The sequence below is a fragment of the Pseudorca crassidens genome, chromosome 8 (assembly GCF_039906515.1).
Source record: "Pseudorca crassidens isolate mPseCra1 chromosome 8, mPseCra1.hap1, whole genome shotgun sequence".
Taxonomy (NCBI): Eukaryota; Metazoa; Chordata; class Mammalia; order Artiodactyla; family Delphinidae; genus Pseudorca; species Pseudorca crassidens.
This window is the reverse complement of record NC_090303.1, coordinates 14,755,312-14,768,622: the sequence shown is the minus strand read 5'-3', so window position 1 is coordinate 14,768,622 and position 13,311 is coordinate 14,755,312. Positions and strand designations below refer to the sequence as shown.

General features: G+C 34.2%; 1 protein-coding gene across 2 annotated transcripts in view; it reads left to right on the top strand.

Annotated features, from left to right (window-relative positions):
• CDK13 (cyclin dependent kinase 13) overlaps nt 1-13,311 on the top strand; it is a 110,357-nt gene that overhangs the window by 57,913 nt on the left and 39,133 nt on the right. For both annotated transcript variants that reach the window (XM_067745858.1, XM_067745856.1), the window contains exons 6-7: nt 10,301-10,490; nt 11,851-11,907. In XM_067745858.1, coding sequence (XP_067601959.1) covers nt 10,301-10,490; nt 11,851-11,907 — 247 coding nt within the window. The remainder of the gene's footprint in view (nt 1-10,300; nt 10,491-11,850; nt 11,908-13,311) is intronic.

The following is a 13,311-nucleotide window of genomic DNA, read 5'->3' as shown; positions in this document are numbered from 1 at the left end:
GAAAAAAATTTAAAAAGTATTTTGCAGTTTTCCAGCTATCTTTCTGTTACTGATTTCTAGTTTAATTCCATTAGCATACTTTGTATGATTTCTGTTCTTTTAAATTTGTTAGGTGTGTTTTATGCCTGTGACTGTGGTCTGTCTTGGTGAATGTTTCATGGGAAGTTGAGAAGATGTATTCTGCTGTAGTTGAAATATTAATATAGATATAAGTTAGATCCAGTTGATTGATGGTGCTGTATGTTCTCACTGATTTCGTCTCATTGCATGTGTCAATTAATGTCAGAGGGGTCTTGAAGTCTCCAAGTGTAATAGTGGAGACTCCGTTTTGAGGAGTATACACATTAAAGCTTGTTATGTCTTCTTGGAAAATCGACTCCTTTATCATTATGTAATGCTCCTCTTTATTCCTGATAACTTCTTTTGCTCTTAAGTCTGCTCTGTCTGAAATTTAATATAGTTACTCCTGCTTTCTTTTGCTTAGTATTACTCTGTCTTTATATTTAAAGTGGATTTCTTTTAGGCATTGTACAATTGGGTCTTTTTTTCTTTTCCTTTTTAATTCACTCTAACATTCTGTGTGTTTTAATTGGTGTATTTTAGACTGTTGGCATTTAAAGTACTTGTCAATATAGTTGGATTATTATCTACTGTATTTGTTATATTTTCTATTAGTTGCCCTTGCTTGTTTTTCTTCTACTCTTTTTCTGCCTTCTTTTGTCTTAGTCTTTTTATATGACTCTATTTCTTCTCTTTTCTGAGCATATCAACTATTCTTCTTCTAAAATTTTTATTTAGTTGTTGCCCTTGTGTTTGCAATATACATTTACAATTTGTCCAAGTCCTCTTTAAAATAACATTTTACTACTTTTGGGCTTCCCTGGTGGCACAGTGGTTAAGAATCCACCTGCCAGTATAGGGGATGTGGGTTCGAGCCCTGGCCTGGGAAGATCCCACATGTCACAGAGCAACTAAGCCCATGCGCCACAACTACTGAGCCTGCTCTCTAGAGCCCACAAGCCACAACTACTGAGCCCGCACGCCACAACTAGTGAAGCCTGTGCGCCTAGAGCCCCTGCTCCGCAACAAGAGAAGCCACGGCAATGAGAAGCCTGCGCATCGCAATGAAGAGTAACCCCCGCTCGCCACAACTAGAGAAAGCCCACGCACAACAGTGAAGACCCAGCGCGGCCAGAAATAAAATAAATAAAATAAATTTAAAATAAATAAATAGGGCTTCCCTGGTGGCACAGTGGTTGAGAGTCTGCCTGCCGATGCAGGGGACATGGGTTTGTGCCCCAGTCCGGGAAGATCCCACATGCCACGGAGTGGTTGGGCCCATGAGCCATGGCCGCTGAGCCTGAGCGTCTGGAGCCTGTGCTCCGCAACGGGAAAGGCCACAACAGTGAGAGGCCCGCGTACCGCAAAAAAATAAAAAATAAAATAATAAAATAAAATAACATTATACTACTTTAGGTTGTATAGGTACCTCATAACAGAGTATTCCCATTTCCTCCATCCCATCCCTTATAACATTGGTTTTCATTTTACTTATCCACAAGCTATACTCAGTGAATGCATTTTTGCTATTATTATTTTGAACAGACTGTTAACTGTTTGGTCAATCAATAAGAAAAATAAAGATTTTAATTTTACCTTCATTTAAGTTGGTAGGTTTTTTCTTTCAACACTTTAAATATTTCATTTCACTCTCTTCTGGCTTGTATGGTTTCCGAGGAGAAATCCAGTATACATTTTATCTTTGCTATTGTAAAGGTAAGCTGTTTTTTTTCCTTCTGGCTTCTGTCAAGATTTTCTTTTTGTCTTTGATTCTCAGTAGTTTGAATGTGATATACTTAGGTGTAGATGTTTTAATATTTATCCTCCTTTATATTCTTTAAGTTTCCTGGATCTGTGGTTTGATATTTATCATTTGGGGAAATTTCAATCATTATTACTTTTAGTATTTTTTCTGTTCTCCCTCCCTCCCTTCCTCCTTCCCTTCCTTCCTTCCTCCCTTCCCCCTTTGATTCTAGTATTCCCATTTACATGTATATTGTAATTGTCCCACATTTTGGATATTCTTTTTTTCTCTTTATTTTCCTTTGCATTTCAGCTTTTCGAAGTTCCTTTTGACATATCTTCAAGCTCACTGATTCTTTGCTCGTGTATGTCTGGTGTATTGATGAGCCCATCAAAGGCATTCTTTATTTCTGTTACAGTGTTTTTGATTTCTGTCATTTCCTTTTGGTTGTTTCTTAGAATTTCCATTTTTGTGCTTACAATACCCATGTGTTCTTGCATATTGTCTAATTTTTCCGTTAGAACCCTTAGAACATTAATCATAGTTACTTAAAAATTCCTGGTTTGATAATTCCAATTTCTCTTCTATATCTGAATCTCCCTGATGCTTGCTTTTTCTCTTCAGACTATAAAGAGGTATTGGATAAAATAAACAGATAAATCGGCCTTTAGTGTAAGGTTTTATGTTTATCTGGCTAGCAGTTAGGTTGTGTTTATTGTTTGCTGAAGCTGTGTCAGAGGCTAAGATTTCCTCCCCTTTTGTCTTTTGGTTTCTCTGGAGACTTCTTAAATAAGGTCTGAGATATGCAGTTCTTTCAGATGTTGTACCCTGTTATTATATATGATGGTAAGTTATGGGGGGAGGGGAAGTGTTCTGTAGTCCTGTGATTTGGTCTCAGTTTTTTAGTGAGCCTATATCCTTCAGACATGTTTATCGGTTTTCTTGTTTCTTTTCCCTCTGAAGTGAGACAGGAATGCCAAAAGGTGCTGGAGGTCAGTGTTTCTTTCCCCTAAGTCAAAGGCTAGAGTGTTCTGGAGTTGGATATTTCCTCTTTGCCCGGCTGATAAGGCTCTTATTGAACCCCACTTGGTTAGGCTCTGGTAAAATAGTTTCTCTTGAGGGCAAACCTTGGTAAAGAATGATTAGGGTGTATTCCATCATGACTGTTTTTCCTCTCCTCTTGCTGGAAGAACAACTTGATTTATCTCTGATCTTCAGTGTGATAAGCTGGTAGGGTTCCTGGTGATAAAACTCACAGAAGGTGGTGGTGGGGGCTTCCCTAAGACTGGAACCCCTGGAGTTTTTAACTCTTAAACTTGTTCACACTGAGCCTCTAGCAATTTGTCAATTATAGTTTAGGCTTTCCTACCAAGGTAATGGTTCTTGTGGAGGCTTCTGCTTCTGGGCCTCTCCTCTGGTGAACTGGTGATTCTCTGTATCTGCCTGTCTCTCTCACCAATTTTGGGGGCAGTGCTTTGCTCTGTGACCTCAGTCTCTGATGGATCTAAGAAGAACTGTTGATTTTTAGTTTGTTTTGCTGTTTTCTCATTGTGAGGATGGGTGTGGCGACTTCCAGACTCCTTACTGTTGGACGAGAAACCATAAGTCCTCTGTGCTAATTGTGGGTGTTTTTTTTTAATTCTGTATTTTACTTTTCTTATTAAGGAATACAACACATCTCTAGGTGATAAAACTTTCTTTTATCTAGCTGCATAATATGCCGTGGTATGGATATACTGGGCTTATTCAGCCATTCTCCCTTGATGGGCACTCAATTTTCCCCATCTTTTTTCCATTACAAACAATACTGCTAGAAATGTGTTTATACATGTATACTTGCATACTGGTGCTGATATTTCCTTAGGTTACTTCCAAAAGTGGGATATTCAAGTCAAGGGATATTTTCTTTTGTCAGCATACTTTGCCAAAAAATTGTAGCAGTGTATGAGTTTCCTTTCATTTGGACATCACTGGATATTGCCAATCTGACAGGTGAAAATGGTTTCTCATTGTTTCTTTGATTAGTACTTTCTTGATTACTAGTGAGGTCTGAAGCATCTTACATATGTTTACAATTTTGATTTCCTATGTGCATATTTATTTGTGATATTGCCATTTCTTTCATTTGGGTTATTTGTTTTTTCCTTATAAATTTGTATATTAGGCACAGTTGTTAATATATTTAAAAATTATTATTTGTGCTCCTTGTAGAAAAGTCAGAAGATGGCAGCATAAGAAGAAAGTAAAAATCACCCATCTGCTCACACAGATAAACTACTCTTAGAATTTTGATATTGGACATTTTTCTAAGCATATGTATGCATATAAATTCCTACCAAAGTGAAATTTTATTTGGCATGCTATATAAAAAATATTATTACATATGATTTTATTAATGTTTAAATACAATATAGGAAAAAATATCAAGCAATAGAAAAAACTTTTTGAAATGCAGGTCGTGACCTACTAAACTGATTTCATGACCCACAGTTTGAAAACATTGCTTAAAACTACGTAAATATACAACCTCGATAGAAATAAAAACCAAATTAAAAATATGGGAATAATAAATATATCCCTTAATTCAGCATAATTTGAATGCCTTCTAAAATTTTCATTTATTTAGTTTTGTTTCAGACACTTAAAAAATTCAGTATTACTGAAATGTTCAAACATACTTAAAAGTAGAGAAGATGGTATGATGAATCCCATTGTCCCCATCCCTCACATTTAGCAGTTATCACATTTTGCTAATCTTGTTTATTTCTCTCCCTCGACTTGTTTTTATTTTGCTGGGTTATTTTTGAGTGAATCCCATGCATTATATTGTAAACATAAATTCTTGATTATCTGCATGTAATCTATAATGAAGTTGCTATTATGTTAAAAAAGACAAGAAGGAGGCCTACCTAACAAAATTGGCAATTTTATAATATTATCTAACTGTCCATATTCATGTAGTTGTCTCAAAAATATTTTTAATAGTTGGCTTTCTTTGAATCAGGATGCAAACAAGAAATCTGCACATTGTATGTGGTTAATTATTATCTTAAGTCTGTTGTCATCTACAGTATCCTTCCTTTTGGTGGCGGGTAGCTTGTTCTTCTAACCCTGATATTTCCTATAAATGGAAGTTAGATCTAGATGATTATTTAGATATAAGTTCACTTCTTTGACAATTGTACTTCAGAGGTGATGCTGGAAGCTATTATCTCTTACAGTTTCTCTGGGCAGGAATTTGGGAGCATCTTGGCTGGGCGGTTTTGGCTTGGATTCTCTCATGAGATTGCAGTGAGATGTTGACTGGAGCTGTAGTCACTAGAAGGTGTAACTAGGGTTGGGACAATCTACTCCAGGGTGGCTCCCTCACATCGCTAGCAAACTGTCGTTCCACTGTTGAGGGGAGGTCTCAGTTCTTCTTAGCATGGGCCTTTCAAAAGTGTTGCTTGACTATTCTGACAGCTTGGTGGCTGGCTTCTCTCGGGGCAAATGATCCAGGAAAATAAGATGGAAGCTGCAATATCTTTATGACCTAGCCTTGGTGGTCAGTGACATTACCACGTCTTCAATATTCTGTTGGTCACACAGGCCATCCTTGAATGGACGGCATGGATACCAGCAGATGAAAATTACTGGGGTCACCTTAGAGGCTGGCTACTGTAAATGATTTTAATTTAAAATTAAAAGTGCGGGATTTATAAATTTTTGATCCTATACTTGTCTTTTTTTTAATACTAAAAACCTTGGTTCCTAAGAAATTAGCATTGTCCTACAATATACATATAATAATTTCAAGATAACAATGTTAATTACTAAGAAGACTACTGAATGCAGTTTAAGATTTCTTATTGGTTCTTTTTGTCCTTAGCATATGCCCCACTAGGGATAATATAGTCAGAATACCATAATCAGTTAATGTTAGTATAGACGGTTTGATACACGTGTAGGTTCATCTGTTTCTAATTTTTCAGGTACTGTTTTTCTAACCTTTTCAGTGTGATGATGTATAGTTAATCATGTGAAACATTTACATGGTTCCAAACTCAAAGCTGTAAAGCAGGGCACATTCAGAGTAGTCTCATTTTCATTCCTTTTTCCAGTTCTCTCCCTTACCCAGGGACGACCTTTTTTTTTAAGTGTTTAGTTCATCCTTACAGTTTTTCTTTGCTACATATTCACCCTCCCCCTTTTATATAAAAGATGTCATATTAATAACTGCTCTACTGTTCCTGGTTCTTTTCATTTAATTATATATACTGAAAATTACTCCATATCAGTAGATAGATATGGCTACACAGTACTCTGCTGTGTGGATGTATCATAGTTTATTCCGTTAGTCTCCCACTGATAGATGCTTGCATTGTTTCCAGTCTTTTGCTATTAGAAATAATGCTGCTTTGAATAGCTGTCTGCCTACACCATCTTGTATTTTTGTCAGTGAATTGTTCGACAGGCCCGTAGAATTGGGCTGGTTAGGTCAAAGAGAAATGGAAATGCTAAATATGATTAAGCTAGCTAGATATTGCCAAATTCCTAGCAGTGTATGAGAGTGTTCCTTACAGCTTTGCCATTAGAATCTGGTGTCATACATTTGAGCTGTTGTTAATTTGTTATTGTGGTGAAGTTTTAGCTTGAGAAATACATTTTTATTATGAGCAAGGCTAAGCGACTTTCCATTGGTTTAAGGGCAGTTGGCTACTGCTTGTGTGTGTGGTCTGGGTTATCTGTCTTTTGCCCACTTTTCTGTGCGGTTATTAATCTTTTTCTTTTCAATTTAGAGAGGCTTTTTTAGTGGGTATAAGTAATTTATCTGGAATAAGTTGCTAATGGTTTTTTGCCAGTTTGCTATATTTTTCAAAATTTGCTTACAGTGTTTTCAGCTGCTCAGTAGATTTTTGTTTTTACGTAGTCACATTATCAGTCTTTTCCCCCTTTTCCCCTGTTGCATCTTGGTTTGATTCCTAGTTAGGAAAGTTTTCCTCACTCTGAGGTTATTAAGGAATTCATGTTTAAAAAAAATACTTTCATGGTTTTATTTTTTATATTTAGTACTGGTTCATTTGCTTTTTATGCTGGTATATATGTTGTGAGGAACAGACCAGTTTTAACTATTTCTATCTGGCTATTCACGTTGTCCCAATATTGCTGATTTATAATAAGTTGATCTTTTCTCCCACTGAATTGATATGATGCCATCTTTATCATTTACTAAAGTTCCATATATACCTGGGTATAATTCTGGATTTGTTTTATTTCATGTTCCTTTCGCAGTATCACACTTTTTAATTATAGGAATTCACTATTCTGTCTTAAACTGTCTGGGCTGGTAGAGCCTAGTGCCCACCCCGCCTTTCTCTTTCAGATATTTTCATTGCTATTCTTACTTAGTTATTTTCCTGTGTGGATATAACGTCAGCTTATCTAATTGTAGGAAGAAAACAAGGTATTTTTAAAAATAGAGCTTTGTTTAATTTATAAATTACTTAGGGAAAATCTTTATCATGTTGAGCCTTCCTAAGAATGTATCCATTTTTTTCATTTATAGTTTTTTGCCTTTTAAAAGTGTTTTGTAATTTATCTCTGACGTATTTTGCACATTTCTTAAATTAAAAAAAAATTATTTATTATAAATGGGACCTCCATGTTTTTCTTTTAACTGGTAGCTATGTTAATGACTACTGTATGTTTTATTATTTTGTTTTTTAGATCTTTTTTTAAAAATTTATTTTATTTTTGGCTGCGTTGGGTCTTCATTGCTGTGTGCGGGCTCTTCTCTAGTTGCGGAGAGCAGGTGCTACTCTTCGTTGAGGTGCGCAGGATTCTCATTGCGGCAGCTTCTCTTGTTGCAGAGCACAGGCTCTAGGCACAGGGGTTTCAGTAGTTGTGGCTCGCGGGCTCTGGAGTGCCGGCTCAGTAGTTGTGGCGCACGGACTTAGTTGCTCCATGGCATGTGGGATCTTCCCGGACCAGGGCTCGAACCCGTGTCCCCTGCATTGGCAGGCGGTTTCTTAACGACTGCGCCACCAGGGAAGCCCAGTGACTACTGTATGTTTTATTTCTGCTGTTTTTCTAAATTGTGTCACTGTTTTTAACAGTTTTTTAAATTGAATGTATATGTCCTTTCAGAGAACAAACATTCAGGTCATCTGCATGCAGAGATAGTTTTAGCTCTTCTGTTTCAATTCTTACTCTAATTCAGTACTGTCTAATAGAAACAGAATGCAAGACATTATATTTTAATTTAAAATAATCGGTTAGTCTCATTTTTGAAAGCTCTGTTCATTTTAATAATATTTTTATTTAACCCAGTATATCAGTAGATTATTCCAGTATGTAATCAATATAACAAATTATCAAGATATTTTATTTTTTTTAGTTGTTGTAGTAAGTTTTTTTGTTTGTTTGTTTTGTTTTTTTGCGATACGCAGGCCTCTCACTGTTGTGGCCTCTCCCGTTGCGGAGCACAGGCTCCGGACGCGCAGGCTCAGCGGCCATAGCTCACGGGCCCAGCCGCTTCGCGGCAAGTGGGATCTTCCCGACCGGGGCACGAGCCTGTGTCCCCTGCATCGACAGGCGGACTTTCAACCACTGCGCCACCAGGGAAGCCCCAAGACTTTGTTTTATATTAAGAAAATTAATCTGTTATGTTGCAAATAGGTTCTTCAGCTTGTCATTTATTTGCCTTTTACCTCTATTTCATATTTATTTCTTACATATGTGTTTCTAAATTTTTATTTAGTGAAATTTGTCAGTTTTTTAATAGGTTTGTTTTTGGTATAATTCCCAATCTGCCTTTGGGGTTACTGCCTTTGTCCCAGTACTATTCTGCCTCTTTTTTTCCTTCACTGATTTAAAATGGCTGTTTTCATAGTTAGTAGATACGTATTTGGGATTTTTTTTTCTGGTATATATTATATGCATTTTTCTATCTGTCCCAATAATACAGTAGGTCATATTAATTTCTGGTAGGGCAAATGTTTATTTTAAGAAACGTTTTGGTTGATACTCTGGTTTTGTTTTCTTCAAGGTGAACTTTAGAGTTAGTTTCTCAAGTGTTCTTTCAGCAAAAGAAACAACAAATCATTGGTCCTTTTACTGAAATTGCATTAAAATACAGAATTTTACAATTTGGTGAATCCTTAATAAATTTGTATAATTGTTAAAGTTTATTCCTAGTTGTTTGTAGTATTTTTTTTCTATTGCAAAGTCATTTAAATTTTACTTTCTAATTGTTTCTAATTTTAATTTCTAATTGTTGCTGGCATATATAAAGTCTTTTATTTTTTGTGTATGATTTTTTTCTAACACAGCTACTTTTTTATTCTTTTGGATCTTTAGAATCGTCATCTCATCTACCAATAATCATGTTTTTGTCACTTTAAGTTTTTATACTTTGTTTTTAATTTTACTTACTAACTTCTAGAATAGTTAGTAATAATGAACATTCTTGTCTTGTGTACAGCATCTGACATTTTACTATTAAATATGACAATAGTTGTTGGTTTCAGAGAGGTACCATTATAAACTTTTAGGAAAGAATCTTTCTATTGCAAGTTTACTGTGAAATCTTTGCTCTGTTCTTTTTTTTTTTTGGCCGTGCCCACAGCTTGCAGGATCCCTGGACCAGGGATCAAACCTGGGCCCTGCCGTGAAAGCACCGTGTCCTAACCACTGGACCGTCCGGGAATTCCCTTTGCTCTGTTTTTAATCACGAACTGATCATGAACTTTCTTCAGATGCCTTTTTTTGGCATATTGATAACTTTTTTACTTTGAAAGATAGATGTATTGAATTTTATTAGCTTTTCCATTCTCGAATTGATAAATTAAACTACCTGATTGAGATATTTGTAGATACAGCTTTAGATTCAATTTGTGCAAGTTTCATTTAGGAATTTTGAATCTATCATATGTATGTTGTGTATGTGCTATGTGCTGTTTTAGGATTTAGTAGCAGGATTAATAAGCTGGTATTATAAAATAAAGTTGTAATTTGTATGCTTTCAAATGCTCTGGAGCTGTATAAAAGAATTAAATTATATGTTTATTGAAAACTTAATAGAAGTCATCTAAAGCCCGACTGGGCCCAGACTCTTTTTTTTTTTATCAAAAGTAATTCTTACAACATCTTTAAATTTTCTTTGACGAACTATACTGATTTTATTCAGCTTCTGCTGGGAGACAATTTGTTCAATATGTAAAACAGCTAAGAATTTATTTTACATCAATCATACCCAGAAACTATGCAGTGTGGAAATTAGCAGTGTTGATTTTATATCATAGCAGTTTTCTTTGGGAGAAGAAGACTGGCTAGATAGTTCCTTGGGATGGTATTGATATTAAATTCAGAGAGAAGGACATGAACATTATTAAATGACAGAAGTAGCAGTTCTTTTCAAGGATTAATTTTCTCCCCAGCATTTTATTTTTTAAAAATTCTGAGCCTATAGAAAAGTTGTAAGAACAAAATCTTTAATGTGTTAATTGTTGTTCTTAGGTGCATTTTATCTGGTGTTTGAATATATGGACCATGATCTGATGGGACTACTGGAATCAGGCTTGGTTCATTTTAATGAAAATCACATAAAGTCATTCATGAGACAGCTTATGGAAGGTCTGGATTATTGTCATAAGAAGAACTTTTTGCATCGAGATATTAAGTGTTCAAATATTCTTCTAAATAATAGGTATGATATGAGTTTGATATATATGTTTAAAATGAGTCTTATATAATGTGTACCTTGATTCTGTTAAAAAGATTTAAAATTTAGGTTTTTATTGCTCAGACTGTTTTAACAAAATCAATATTACAGCTTGGGCTACGTCTGAAGTTGTGTTAAATATACTTTAGTTAATTAACTTCCAATAATAGTTTGTAATGTATGTAAAATAATACTTGGTTGACTTGTTGAAGTTTCATCCATCCCCTCAATCCAAGGAATTTAATAGGATTAATTGGATCAAACCTCTAAAGAACTTTACAGTCCCTTTGACCTTATATAAATAGGGGTTTTCGAGTCATAAAGACCTGAGTTTGAATCCACGTAATAGTTTGAATCAATATACTAGTATACATAAACCATATAGTAGTTTACGTGACCTTGGGCAAACTACTTAACCACTCCTTTTCTTTTGTTGTTGTTGGTCAATAACAGCTGTCATACCTCCATGGGGGGGTGGCGGGGAGGGAAGTAATAAAGATTATAGGCACTCCCCCCAACCAAAATACTTAGTTGACCCTCTCATTTGATATTCTTCCAAATAATGTGAATGGTTCTTCTAATAATTAATGATGTGATTTCAGTTTTAGGTTAAGAATAGGTTTTAGCATCTTTTTTAATTTGGAATTTTTTAAAAAAACAGTCAGTCATCACAGTTGTAAAGTGAACATTTTTTGACGTGTATATGCACGTACATACATACATACATATTCAAAGCTTATGTTAAATATTTCACTGACAGCATAACCTGAACTCTGATAATTCTCTTGTAATTGGTACTATTTGTTGGTTTAAGTGAGGCATGCCTGGTCCTGATTTTAGTTAGTAGAAAGTGTTCTATAGAGCACCATGTCACTCTAAGAACTGGAAAATTAAACATAAATTTAAAATGATGTGATTCATTTCTTGCGCATTATTGGCTGGAATTGAACAAATAATTTGTCTTATTACTAAGGTAGTATGAATTACCTCATTTTGTTTTATTTTCATTGAAGTGTACTTTTCTAAATAGGAACTGAATAGTACCGAGAACCTATTAGTACTATTATTACTATATATAATAATATACTATATATATATCATAATAATATAACAACAGTACTAGTGTAATAGTAGCTGAAATTATCCGAAGAAAAGTACTAATTTTTGCCTTATATTTTTGTGAGTTTATCTATTTGCCTTTTCCTGTAGAACCTTGGGTACTGCAGTATAATCGAAGTTTCAGTTATATCAGTGAATTTTTGGTTAGTTCTAGGAATAGAACATGAATGTGTAAGATCAATTCAGAGTAGACTAATATTTTTTCATATTATCTTACTTCCACCAGAGGGCAGATAAAACTTGCAGATTTTGGACTTGCTCGGTTGTATAGCTCAGAAGAAAGGTAAGAATATTTTCAATTGAATATTATAGACATTAGTGACCAGTTTTAGAAGTTATATTAAGAATACCATATTGATAGTTTATTTTTTAACAAAAAGGAAATTTTCTTTTCATGCTTAAATACATGAAATAATGAAGTTTTATACCATGACCATGTTGGGTTGACTATTTGAATTACAAAATTTTATACATTAAATCAATGTAAAAATAATAGATTTTTTCATACCTAGAGGTTAATATAATTTCTTTTCAAATGTGCCATTTTAAGTGTTTCTTAAATGAACTTAGGAATTTTTAAATAAAATTCATGCTTAAATTTCTAATGCATGTCCAGACGTTAAGATGTTTGTAATTTTGGGGTTTAATGAAAAACCTTAGTAAATGCTTTTTATGTTACATGTTTAAACTTGTATATTTTGTTTTAATTATTATTTTGGACTTACTTAAAACTTTTTTTTTAACTATAGTTATATCTATATATAGATGTGCGTTTGTTTTAAACTCCCTAGAACCTTTTATTTAAACAAACTATTGTGAGGAAGTTCAGTGTATAACTTCTTTGTGTGGAGCTTCTGTGGCTAAAGTTAGGGATTCCAAGTATCCCACTTGGCTCATTTTGTGCCTGATGGTAGTGAAATTGATTTGTCTTATTAGGATTATTCTTAGAAGAATAATATGGAATTTCAAAATATTTTTGTGAAGTAGGGAATTTTATATAAACTATGAAATTAACTGGGTTTAATATCTCCAGTTTATTAGCCCATTCCTTTCTTGTCAGACAGCATTATTTCTTTAATATATATACATATATGTATAAATTCCTTATGACAGTTCTGTAATTTATTTAGTGTAATCATAATTGGATATAATAAAATATCAGTTAATTGGAATTCTTAGCAATAGTTATTTATGTTCACTGAATCTTTGCCAGTTTCTGGTTAGTTGAAAAAAAAATCCCCGTTTTGAATTTTTTTTAAGAGTGAAAAATTTGTTTTTTAATCTTGCAGCTCCTGTGACATAATTCTGAAAATTATTTTTAGTGTTTAGAGGTTTTTAAATGGTATGTTTTGGATACATTAGAGTTCTGTTAAACTCAGACTGTGGTATGGACAGCTTGTTATGGACAGGGCTCCAGTCCCCTATACCTACTTTAGCCAGAGCTTTTCGGCCTTTATTTAACTTACTACACTTTTAATTAATATTTTATTTTAAGAAAAGGTGTATGTTTTTGCTTGTTTGTTTGTTAGAAGTTGTTCTAGAGCTTAACAGCTCTAACCCTCATTTTGCGTTTGAGAAAATGGAGACCTAGAAAGGGTTGAGTGACTTGAAAGATCCAAAAATATTTGTTAGTATCATCAAGAGTGTATAGCTCAAATTTTCCAACTCCCAATTATTTATTCTTTCC